Source organism: Pelobates fuscus, chromosome 2 (assembly GCF_036172605.1).
Source record: "Pelobates fuscus isolate aPelFus1 chromosome 2, aPelFus1.pri, whole genome shotgun sequence".
Taxonomy (NCBI): Eukaryota; Metazoa; Chordata; class Amphibia; order Anura; family Pelobatidae; genus Pelobates; species Pelobates fuscus.
The window spans coordinates 166923186-166936821 of record NC_086318.1 but is presented as its reverse complement, the minus strand read 5'-3'; the positions used below and the strand labels follow the sequence as shown (position 1 = coordinate 166936821).

At 41.9% G+C, this 13636-nt stretch overlaps 1 protein-coding gene across 3 annotated transcripts in view; it reads right to left on the bottom strand.

The window, feature by feature from the left end:
- Positions 1 to 10702, bottom strand: part of MLIP (muscular LMNA interacting protein) — a 427685-nt gene extending 416983 nt beyond the window's left edge. For all 3 annotated transcript variants that reach the window (XM_063442933.1, XM_063442935.1, XM_063442934.1), the window contains exon 1: positions 10554 to 10702. In XM_063442933.1, the coding sequence (XP_063299003.1) occupies positions 10554 to 10616 (63 nt within the window). In that variant the 5' untranslated portion in view covers positions 10617 to 10702. The remainder of the gene's footprint in view (positions 1 to 10553) is intronic.
- Positions 10703 to 13636: the final 2934 nt, after the last annotated feature.

Sequence of the window (13636 nt, the reverse complement as noted above, 5' to 3'; positions counted from 1 at the left end):
TTGGGTTAGATTTATCAATCACAACATAAACCCCCCCCCCCCCCCCACAGAGATAGTTATCCGTAGATGAGAGAATGGGTAGCAGGTATGGTTGAGGTTAAGGCGATATGTATGACATGTATGTCTGTATGAATGCAAGGATGTAAGAAGTAAGATACAGCACAATACTGTTTAATGAAGATGCTTACTAATGCACGGCTTGACAGGCACTTAGAATTATTATTTATTGAATTGTTACTGGAAAATAATTGCTAGAACCGTGTTTAAAAACTATACAGTTGCAAGCTGTGTCATTACTTGAATTGAACTTGTTTTATAAAAAAAAATGAAAATAAAGATTCATATATATAAAAAAAAAAAAAAAAAAAAACCCCTCTGAACCTGTTAATCTTTAAAATACTAAACACCCTATGTAATATATCCCTCTCTAACATTAACCCTAATCAACTCTAATATTATCTTTAACCCTACACACATTTTTATAGCTGCATACGCTCACTTTACTCACAGATTCAAACACAATTCATTACAAACAGAGCAAATATATGCAAATACATACATTTATACATCTGCAGTAGTTAATGAATGTCTAGGCCTGCAATGTCTAGTTAATAAATTCTGTGTCTGCCTGATTTTGATGTTGGAGAGCAGGGGGTGCCCAAGAATGTTATGTATACAGGCTTCTGATATGTAAATCTGGCCGTGGCCAGATAAAAAAAATAAGTCAGTCTTTTTTGGGTCTAAAGAACAGAATTATTAGAAGAAAGAAGGTACATTTTTTGTACATGTTTTATATTTATTGCCCCACCACACTTCATTTATTTTAGCGGAGTGGCTAAGGAATCGAGGACCCCAAGCCACCCAGTGGGAGGGGGAGCCTGCTATTATTTGGAGGATGGATAATGGCATATCCATCATCTATAAATAATTAAGAAGCACACCCATTGCCCATGGGTGGGGGTCAGGAGGGGCACTAGGTCCCTCTTTTTTATTATTGCTATTATCATGAGGGCCCCTACATATTGCCCATTGTTGTGGCCAGAGGGAGCCACTAAGTCCCCCTTTATTATTAGTGCCTGCATCTGTCACTCATGGAACATTTAAAGTATTCCTATACCGATTTAGATGATATGCCCCACCTGCTAGATTGCAAGTGGAGGCAGATTGAGATAAAAAAAAAAAAAAAAACTTCCACTATAGTAATATTAGGGATGTATTGACCCCCATATAATTTTTATTTGTTTAATTTTTCATTTTTTTAAATGATGAAAAATTCTGATAAAACAAAAAGGAAAAACATTATTTAAAATCAACTTTTTGCGTGTTTTACTTAAATTCTTTTCATTTTTTATATTGCACTATGTTTAAATGAAGTATTCAAGAGAACATTTATTTTTCCAAACTATCGGAGTTTTTAAACAAAAGTAATTTTTAATGAAAAAAAATCTTCTATAACATTGTAAACATAATGCATTTCTAGTTTATCTGGCAATACAAAACAATTTGCTAATGCTTACGATGTTTCCAGAGCAACAGCCAGTAAAGGGTAATTTGAAAATTCAGAAGAGTTATACACTAAGTAATTTTTTATCTGCATATATTATTGTAATGTTTTATCAGTTTTTAACTCTTTAATCTTAAGTCCTATGACAGTCACAAAAAAACTTTAAAAAGAGGATGATTGACTGTCCTAGTATGCCATGATTTTAAGAAATACGCTAAGCACTCAAGCACCAAGCATTGTGGAAGAGAAGGCACAGATCATCTCCATTTCATGTGGCAAGTCAGATAGTACCCCAAATGATCTTTACCAGAAATTAGCAACTAAAATACCCAGCGGGGTCTTCTTATTGGTCAATGATGGAAAAACTAAGCATCAAATCCAAGAATTATAGTGGTCACTATATCTGAATTAAGAAATTCTCAATTCATAAGTAAAATACAACCACAGTAGAGTCAGCCTAGTACAAGAGCCAGTGTCTCACCACTGGAAGCACCTTTAACCAACTACGTCATGGGCAGATGTATGTTTCGCAAGGCTAAGAAAGCATTTACCTTGGGTGGCACCTTCTAGGGTGTAGCAATATTTATCAAATGCCTTGTTAGCTTCGTGTCATGGGGGACTCAAAAAAGCTGGCTGGCTGGCCACCTTAGTCTCTAGGTGAGCGGCTGTCAGCAATGGAAGCGGTGGTGAGGGAGCTGTAATCTTCCTGCTCTACTTGTTCTGCTCCATCGTGCACCGTTTAGTGATGCCGGGCTTGGTGTAAGCTCATATTCCAGCTACTGTCATTACAGGCCATTGCAAGGGTGATGAAGAACAGAGTAAACTCCACTGGACCTTAGGAAAAAAATTCACTCCAGCTCTTCCAAATGTAGAGAGGCTGGGTGGATTTAATTAAACTTAAAAAAATTAAGAATTTGTGAGTGTATGAGAAAATGTGTGTGAGTGTGTCAGTATCTGCCAGTCAATGTGTGTGTCTATCAGTGAGAGTGTGTGTCAGTAAATGTGTGTCCGTCAGTGAGTGTGTGTGTCTGTCAGTGTATGTTTGTTAGTGCATGTGTGTGTGTCAGTGACTGTGTGTCTGTGAGTGTATGTGTGTGTCTGTGAGTGGGTGAATGCGTGTCTCTTAGTGAGTAAGTATGTGTACTAGTAAATGTGTGTGTGTGTCTGCCAGTGTGTGTTAAATCAGTGAGGATGTGTGTTTCTGAGTGTGTGTCAAATCAGTGAGAGTGTGTGACTATCAGGGATTGTGTGTGTGTCTGTCAGAGTTCATAGAATCAGTGAGGGGTGCATGTCAGTAAAAGTGTGTATTGGTTAAACAGTGTGCGTTCTAATTGCTGTGTGTTTGTCAGTGAGTGTATGTCAGTGTATGTATCGGTGATGGCATGAGTCTATCAGTCAAAATGCATTTTGGTTTTAAACAGGAAGAGGTATGGCCTTGACAGGAAGGGGTAATACATTTTTTGTGGGGGTGTCTGAGTTTAGTCATGGCTAAGGCATCACAAAACCAAAATACACCACTAGGTGGGTACACAGCAGTATTCCACATGAAATCGATAATAAAGACATAGAACGATAAATTAAACCTTATCATTGACCAAGTACAGTTGGACTCATCAAATCCTAAACAGATATCATATGAAGAGAAATTCATATGACTGGAAATTTGCACTGCGCTTGTCACTCCAAGATCACTGCTCCAGTCTGGAAGGGATCTGTGGTGTGTTGTTCAAGTCTTGCCTAAACTAGTTGTTGAGAAGGTGGAAAGATGCTGAATTGGTATAAAAAATATAGGGGCAAGCCATTCTTGGACCACCATTTCAGGTAATTCAAAGCTTCAAGTGTAACAGGAAACATCCATCTGGGTTTTAATAAACATAATCAGATTTCCTTTGCAAGCAATGAGTTGAAGAGAGAACCCAATCTATAGGGACTATCTGAGCCGTCTTGATGTGTCCAATTTGGTTTGCAAGTTCAGTGCAGCTTGTGAGACACAAAGACACAATGATATTTCAGATGTAACTGGGGTGGTTTGATAATAACAACCTCTCACCTTAATAACTTCAAACATTTGACTTACAGCAAAATCATAGAAGATACATACTGAGCTGGGAAGCTATAGACCTATGTTGATACATGGCTGGATTTGCCCCTTTTGCAGTCAGCTTTCCAAGACCAGAAAGTGGCTTTATTTTCCATAAGTGGTACTTCCATTATTTCCATTGAGAGCAGTGAACAGCAACGTGTTTGGCTATGGTGCTCGCAGTGAACTTTTCAATGATATTTAGTTTTAAACATTAGTTACATTTTAATAGATAATGTATTTTTGCATGTAGAATAGAATATCATGTTGCTCATAGAGTTTACAGCTACAACTATTATATTTTATTTAATTTTATGAATTGTCTGTATAAAACTGTTTCCAAATCAGTGAAACCATATGTATCCTGAAAATAACTTAAACCAGTATTAACATTATCATTACCTGGGTAAGTGAGAAATAAGAATTACTGCAGTGCAGGTCTCATGCATATAAAACCATCAGTGAAAGAAACATTTACATTACACAGTCCTATCAAGGAGAAAAGAGTTATCACCGTTAGTGACTTAATCATTACAAAACTAAATTGCATGACATGCAGCTTATAAGCCAAGAGATGAAAATGAAATGGATAATGAATTGTTACAGGCCTTTTGTAAACGCAGCACTCTATTAAAAGCCATGCAGTGGCTGGTGTATTTCATATAAAAAAAAAATAAAAAATACAAGATAATGCCAATAGGTGATATCAGAAATATTGTTAAACGAAACTAAGCAAATCTGAATGTACATCTAGAAACTGGGATATTTGTTTCAATAAATCTTCAAAATCTGGATGAGATTAGCTTCTCAGCCTTTCCGAAGCATCTCCAGTTATTCATAAAGACAAGGTTGAAGGAAAGGAAAGTATGAACTAAATATGGTAGATATAATATGTTTATTTAACAAACACTTATTCATGCAGCCCTTATTATGGCAATAGATTTTTTTGCAACAAATTATGGGTGGAGGTACACCTCCTTACTTGACTTTGAGGACCAGGTAAGCATAAAAAATGCTCACTATTAAATGCCCCATAGATGCACTGTTTAGGAGACTGCCTTCACAAATTAGATATCAAGCAGGTGGAACTGAGTGTCCTGACTATCATATTGACATCTCTGAGGGGTGAAGCTTTAATGCTGCAGCAGTTATAAACAACTATCTAGGGTGAGCAGAGGCAAGCTAAATACATTACGTGCAACAATACCTGTGCACCTCAGTGTGCACTTGCTGGCAAAGTAATTAAAATTTAAGATCTTTGGTGCTCTGTTTGAGAGGGGAGAAGCATCTTTTAATCAAGAAGAGCCAAAGGGGGTGTCACTGATTGTCACTTCCTATTCCAGGTACTCCAGACTATGCACATGTGTGACTGTCTGTATGTATGACTCTTGGCATAAGAGTTTGTATGTATGTCTGTGCATAGATGTGTTTCTGTGTTTTGAGCAAGTATGTGTAGGTTTTGGAGTAAGGTGACGAACTAACTGCAGGATTGTGTTTAATCAAATACGACTGTTTTCATTTATTTTCAAATATGTTATGGCAAAACAAATCAATATAATAACACATAGATTAACACCTTTACTACCAAATGGTTTGCAAAACAACATGTGTTCAGTTTGCTCAGATTTCTGAACGTAGGTTAAATTTTATTATCTCTTGTTTTATATCACAGTGTGCACTACTGAGTAATTTTTTTTTTATCTGTGGTGAGGACATCATGAATACAGATATTTTGAAGTGGTGATTACACCACTATATGCTATACATTAGGAGTCCACTGTAAGAACTGTGAAAGCATGATCACCACTTCTCCCTATCTATTTAAACACTATGATTTATGAAAAGATGAAGCATGGTTTGGTATTAGTAGGAATGGAATGAACATGCAAAGAAAGGAGTAGAGCATGAGTGAGAAAAGGGAGGGGCCACAAAAAGGCACCTTAAAGGAACACTATAGGGTCAGGAATACAAATGTATTTCTGACCCTATGGTGTTAAAGCACTATCTAGCCTCCCTAACTCCCTCTCACCCCTTATCCCCATAACTACAGTAAAATCTTACCTTTATTCCAGTCTGCTGGTGCTGACTCTGCCCCTGATCTGTCTTTTTGACTGACATCATTAGAAGTGGTGATCTCAGCCAATCACAATGCTCTCACATAGGGAAGAATTGGATTGTTTGAGATTGTTAATGAGGCAGATCAGGGGTTGAGCCAGCACAATGCAAACACAGTCCTGGCCAATTAGCATCTCATCATAGAGAATGATTGAATCAGTGCATCTCTATGGGCTAACGGAGACACTGAGCAGACGTGCATGTGTGGTGCTCTGGCTTCATACATTGGAAAAGAGGCCATATTGCTACGAGGAGAACAAAAAAAAGAGAAACCTCAGCATCCCTGATACCCCCAAAGAGCGATGGGGTGCAAACACAAGATAAATGCTCACCCAGAGAGCATAAATCACCCAGACATCCGACTGTCCTTTGACCGACCGCAGGCCTGATACACAATGGCGCCGGAGAGGCAGCATGGCTCAAGTGACTCCATGGATGAAGAGAGATCATCAGAGGCCACCAATGGAGTGTACCTAAAGGCAGACTCAGACTCAGATGCATCCCCCTCTACAAATAGGGACATCCAGAGAGGAGACACACAAGCGGTGTCTGACTGACACCCGCTCCTACGTGGAAGCTCTTACCCAACAGGTCCAAAGCCTCTCCCACACGGTGGCAACACTTGAGGCAAGACACCACTGGAAAAACATCAGGATACACAGAGCGCCTGAAACAGTAGGCCCAAAGGCCCTACTGGACTTTGCTATAAGGGTGACACAGGCAATGGAGGTGAGAGGGCAGCTTTCAGAATTTGGAGATCACTGAACGCCCTAGCGGACGCAACCAGAGACATCATCGCTGTCACGCGGGACATAGCTGTGAAATCGGCCCTTATGGCCTGTTCTAGGGTACACCGCAGTGTAAATGTGGACAACTGTAGGATTACAGTCTTTGCGAACTTACCCTTCTCGGTCCTAGCAGCCAGACACAAATTCCTGCCCATCACCAAAACCTTGAGAGACCATGGCATCAGGTGGGGTATCTCCGGGACCATAGTGGTGCCACGGGGAACAATGTCCTTGTTCTTTCGACCATGGAGGTCCCAGCAGCGGGAAACCACAGCCCAGGGAGCTCAAACAGCCAAGGCAACAGAGGAAACCATGTCCCGGACAGTGGAAGACACAAATCTGTTAAGGCTACAGAGCCCACTATAGGACTGCCTGAGAGTCATTAGGGGCCTTCTCACAGCAGAGGTCCTCGGGGACTAAGTGCTCTCTCTGGGTGGCTGCCATTCATATACCCGAACACACGTGCTCTAGTAAATTGCAGCCATTTTGTCTCCCGAACACAGGCAGAGATACTTGGTCGCCGATTGCGTGGAACTCTATGTCAGATACCTTACCTTTCGAACCAGGAAAAGCTTACGTTTGCCTGTGCCTCTCACAGAAAAGCCAGGAGAGCGCTGTTTAGAGAAAAAACACTCCCGAATGAGGGGAACATTCGCTACCTATGAGCCAGGGGGAGAATTGTTTGCTTTCTCACAGGAACTCCTGAATGTTGACTTCTTTTCTTATGGAATTATTTTGGGCAGCAGCCATATATGCGGTCGGTCAAAACTTTACCCCAGTAGCATTTCGAATATACGACATGGATCTTGAACAACTTGGGCGCTCAGATCCAGGCTGTCCGGGGAAATAAGACTTGTGTGGATTCCTATTAATATTGTATGTATTTTGGGGTGTTTTATGTGTTATGTACAGTACTTCGAGTGCCTGGGAGATAATTAGTTTGAACAAAAGCAAACTCACTTATCTCCCAGACACAGAGATGCCTGGGTGGGCTTACCTATGTTTTTGCTGGAGACTCCATGCTGGGGGTTTGTGTATATAAACAGGCAACTTGGCCATAATAAACCAGTCCTTTTGTACCCTTCATCAAGTCTCGACTGATGTTTGGATATGTGAAAGGAAAAGCGCTATATTCACATGAACCTTGCAGGATTTCCAGAAACTTCAGAATAACGTACCACTCTGGGTACAGGCGGTTTGTTACAGTAAGCAGTGCCTTTTTTCTGAAAAGACAGTATTTAGTGCAAAAAGCCTGCATGGACTGACTATACTTACCAGAGCAACTACATTAAGCTGTAGTTGTTTTGGTGACTATAGCGTCCCATTAAATAAATTGCATACAATTGACAGACCCTAGGCTCATCCCTCAACAGTTGCTGGGTACTCTATGCCTCTTTGCACCATCCTTGCAACCATGCCTAGTTGCAATGGTGCTTTGAGTGACTTTTTAATAAAACCTGAAATAAATCAATGATGATGATGATGACTCTAGCACAAAGCAGAATTTTTACTTCTATATAAAGTAATATTTGTGGATTCTCAGAAAACTGCCAAGAAATTCAGTATCCCATTATATATCAGATTCAATTATTCTAAAAGCATTAGTTTGATATATTAAAATGTATTTTGAATTCATATTTTAACAATTCAAAAGTCTATCAAATTAGGATGTTTTAAAGTCTTTCTATCAAAATAATTATATCATGCATCAATTAAAAAGTTTTTTAATGTAGATTTTTTTTGCCTTTCATTTTTACTATAATCCACTTAGATATGAACTGATAAATGAAAGACAAATAAAGACAAATATATCTATGATGCAATAAATATTTTTCGAAGTAGTAAAAGAAGAACCTAAGCAACTGAATAAATAAGTATTTATCTCATTCTCAATTTAGGGATGTTAACAACATTCTGGAATGATGCACTGCAAAATGTATTAATATTATTTGTTTACTTTTAATAAAAAATGCAAATTATTTTGGATAATGGTGTGATATTAATAAATTGAAACAAAGCTGGTGTAATATAGCATTTCAGAACTTTAAAGTGGACTTGTTTATAAACTTATCTCACCAATACGAGATCACACCTTCCAGAGAACCACATACAGATGTACATGACACAACAATGAGATTAATATATCTGATCTCTTAATGAACAGTTGCTCTTTAAAGTGCTCTTTGGTTCCATAGATAATAAATATGTTTTATGACCAGAATTTCCATTGTACGTAGTTCCAATCTGCTTATTAGCTGAGTGCCATTGTCAGTTGTTGAAGGTGAAGGTTAGAATGAATCTGTTTCAATGCCTTTCAGATTTTTCAGTTAGTTAAATAACTGTACTGTTTCATGCTCATTCTCCAAAATATGTTCTGCAAAATATGTTTTTGAAGTTATGTGTAATGAATTGCTTGATGTTATGTTTATTTCTATAAAAACCAAGCAGGAGCACCTGTGCATCAAGTGACGTAAGGATAGTGTGAAAAGGACAGTCCTTAAAATTGTAACAGAAATACGTTTGAAAGTGGAGAATGATGCATTATTTGGTATACCAAGCACAGAAAACCAAGACTAAGTCATGTTTCATAATTTTCTATACACCTGGATGATTGTTAAGGGCCAGGAGCTTTGTATAGCTCCCTCTGCCTACTCCCTCCCTTGCGCCCCCCACCACGTTAAATAAAGGGCTAAAAATCCTTTATTTACTTACCTCAGCGCCAATTTCTCTCTTGTTGATGTCTGCCTCCTTCGATGTCCCCTGATAAGCGGGCGCTAATGCGCATGTGAGGCAAATGTTGCGCGTGCATTCGACCTCTTCATAGGAAAGCACTGAAACAATGCTTTCCAAAGGAGAAAAATCTGACACTGGATGTCCTCATGCAGAGCGTGAAGATGTCCAGCGTCAGATACCGGACCAAAGGTCCATTATGTTCCAGGAAGCGCTTCCAATGGCTGTCTAGGAGACAGCCAATGGAGGCAGACTTAGTGCTTCAATTAAAAAAATTGCAGTTTCTCTGGTACTGCAATATTTAACATTGAGCATTAAGCACAATAGGGACACTTCACCCAGACCACTACAATGAGCTAGCTGAAGTGGTCTGGGTGCCTATAGTGTCCATTTAATGGAATGGGAAGTTATCCTGCTGAAGACATTCAGTTCAATGATTGCTTTGTTACTTGTACAGTAGTCAATGAATTAGGTGATTTCACATGACTTTTTGGAGTGCAGGCACCATCAACCCTAGCTCCCCCTTAACCACAAGTCAACACTAAAAGCAAGTTCTCCTCATTCCTAGCTGCATCTTTTAAAATGCCCCCATTATTATTATTATTGGCAAATCAGCAATACATCCCCTACCTCTGTACAATGGGTGGACTAACAGACACATATTTGTAACCAGATAAGTTGCACATACTGGAACAGAGGGATTGAGGGCCCTGCTCAATGGCCTTACATGCTAGAGGGAGTGGGGTATAGTGACACAAACGGAAAGGGTAGGGTAAAAAAATAGGTTGTTACGATAGTATTTTGCCGCAATGACTATGCACTCTTATCAATGCAGCAACATTTCGCCGTCACCCCAATCACACTCAACATTTTAGTTCTGAGAACCTATTTGCAGGAATGTAACGCATCATACCCATACACATATAACGAAAGAGAAATTGATTGAAAGGTGTCTCTCTATAGAACTGAATGCAGTGGCAAATATAGTGGTAGTTCAATAAACAAGGAATAAATTACATAATTGCAAATGTTTTTACATGTCATAATAATCTGCATTGAAGCAAAGTAAATGACTCTGCAACATATACTTACTGAGTAATGGCCAATATAAAGATGCTTACATTTGAATTAGAATTCTAACTGCATATATCTTAAAGTTTATACAATCACTGCTATTTGTGCTGCGCTCTAGTGTACATGTAAAATTCATGTCTCAGAAAACAAGGTCAACTACAAGAACACACAATAATTCCTCTAGAACAGATCATCTACAACAGCTGTTTTGTTTAACTCACAACACTTTCACGTTTCTTATGAAAACTGCTGTTCATCTTACCGTAATCTTGTTTCTTATAACGTTGTTTGATGCGGTTTCAGTTTTATGTTTGCCTAAATCCATATCACAGACATAGATCCTTAGTAAAATAATACCATCGTGGGACTTGTTGAATCTGACAGCTCTTTAGAAATGACCCCACAACACAGTGAGCCTGTTCTACAGATAACTTCTTGTTAACTCAACTTTCCAATTATAGGTCTATGAAGTGCACAAATAGTGCTCCCAGGAGAAAGAAAGCAGCTGGCTTCAGATAACAATTTATGCAATGCCAAGCAGATATATATAGCTTTATTTTTTATCTGCAAAATGTAGTAAACAACTGCATTTTAATATGTAATGTATGCATATTTTTGTTAACTTTATATATATATATATATATATATATATATATATATATATATATATATATATATATAGATTTAGGAGAAAACTGTACTCACTGTCTTTTGTAAAATTTCCGAGTCTTTATTGGATATGCATTAAAAATTAACTTTTCAGTCCTGCTCTGAAGATTAATTACAATTACAGTCAAATATATAGGTGAAAGGTAAGTGGAAAATAGACTCACCACAGGTGCTGTGCATCCCTGGTGGCGTCCTAGTGGGTCATGGGCGCATGCGCCTGAACGCTAGACCACCGGACGTGACGTAACGTGACTCGGAAATTTTACAAAAGAAGACCATGAGTGCAGCTTTCTCCTATATCTATTTGGATAACTCTTGCCCTGGCTAGTACACGGCATTTGCACCATTTGAACCTGTATGCAGGGACTGTCGTCTTTTTTTTTTACACACATATATATATATATATATATATATAAATAATGTTTTTCAGAGAGCTATGAATTAAATCATCTATATGTTAAATCATTATTTAGTAGGCAGTGAGTGAAAGTGAGTGATTTTCAAAATGTATGCTAAGGTAGGCAATTTGGGAAAAACTCGATTTAATATTTTCGGATAAGCTTTTCAAATGATTTAATATTGCTGTTTAGTGATGTCCCGAACGGTTCGCTGGCGAATAGTTCTTGGCGAACATAGCGTGTTCGCGTTCGCCACGGACGGCGAACATATGCGATGTTCGGTCCGCCCCTATTCGTCATCATTGAGTAAACTTTGACCCTGTACCTCACAGTCAGCAGACACATTCCAGCCAATCAGCAGCATACCCTCCCTCCCAGACCCACCCACCTCCTAGACAGCATACAATTTAGATTAATTCTGAAGCTGCATTCTTTTTTCTTCTTTTTTTGTATTATTTTTTTTTTTAGACAGAAGTGTGTTATATTTGAGCATGCTAGGCTGAACGTGCGAATATCATGGCTAGTTGCACTGAGGGTATGAATATATAGCAGTACATTGTTGTGAAAGATGGCTGTCTTGTTTAGGGTATAGCTTGCACGTCAGAGGCAGCTCTCTAATTAGGCGGTTTAGGCGGCCACCTAAGGCCTCGCGCTGGCTGGGGCCTCGCAGCCGCCTAAACCGCCTGTGGGCAGACTGTGTCAGGTCCTCGGTCACTGACCGAGGACCTGACACCAGGAGGGGGCCCGGCGGCTTGCCCGGTATGCAGAGCTACAGACCATGTGTCTCGCGAAAACCGGCCAATCAGAGCGTTGCCACGGGTTACCACGGCAACGCTCTGATGGTCTCGCGAGATTACATGGTCTGCAGCTCTGTAGAGCTGCAGACCGGGAGCAGTGGCCACCGGACCACCAAGGAGCCCACTGGACCACCAGGGACTAAAGGTAGGCTCTCTCACCCCCCACCACACTCAGCCTCCCTATCACCCTCCCCACCACCCTCAGCCTCATCACCCTCCCTACCACCATCAGCCAGCCTCATCACCCTCAGCCTCCTCACCCTCCCTACCACCCTCAGCCTCACCACCCTCCCCACCACCCTCAGCCTCCCTACCACCCTCAGCCTCACCACCCCCCCCCCCACTCTCAGCCTCACCACACTCCCCCCCACCCTCAGCCTCACCACCCTCAGCCTCCCTACCACCTTCAGCCTCACCACCCTACCCACCACCCTCAGCCTCACCACCCTCCCCACCACCCTCAGCACCCCACAACTCTCAGCCTCAGCACCCCCCACCACCCTCAGCCTCATCACCCTCCCTACCACCATCAGCCAGCCTCATCACCCTCCCTACCACCCTCAGCCTCACCACCCTCCCCACCACCCTCAGCCTCACCACCCTCCCCCCACTCTCAGACTCACCACACTCCCCACCACCCTCAGCCTCACCACCCTCAGCCTCCCTACCACCTTCAGCCTCACCACCCTACCCACCACCCTCAGCCTCACCACCCTCCCCACCACTCCCACCACCCTCAGCACCCCACAACTCTCAGCCTCAGCACCCCCCACCACCCTCAGCCTCAGCACCCCCACCATCCCCAACCTCACCACCCTCCCCACCACCCTCAGCCTCCCCACCCTCCCCAATACCCTCAGCCTCACCACCCTCCCCACCACCCTCAGCCTCACCCCCTCACCACCCTCAGCCTCACCACCCCACCAGCCTCAGCACCCCCCACCACCCTCAGCCTCAGCACCCCCCACCACCCTAAGCCTCAGCACCCTCAGCCTCACCACCCCCCACCACCCTCAGCCTCACCACCCCACCACCCTCAGCATCACCCTCCCTCACCACCCTCAGCATCACCACCCTCAGCATAACCACCCTCACCATCCTCACCACCTTCAGCATCACCCCCCACCCCAACCACCCTCAGCATCACCCCCTCACCACCGTCAGCATCACCCCCGCCCCCCTCAGCCTCACCCCTCACCACCCTCAGCCTCAGCCCCACCCCCCTCAGCCTCACCCCCTCACCATCAACCCCCCTCCTTCTCACATCACCCCCCTCCTTCTCACATCACATCACCCCCCCCACTCACACATCACCCCTCTCACTCTCACATCACCCACCTCACTCTCACATCACCCCCCCTCACGCTCACATCAACCCCCCTCACTCTCACATCAACCCCCTCCTTCTCACATCACCCCCCCTCCTTCTCACATCACCCCCGCTCACTCTCACCATCACCCCGCTTTCCCCCTCACCATCA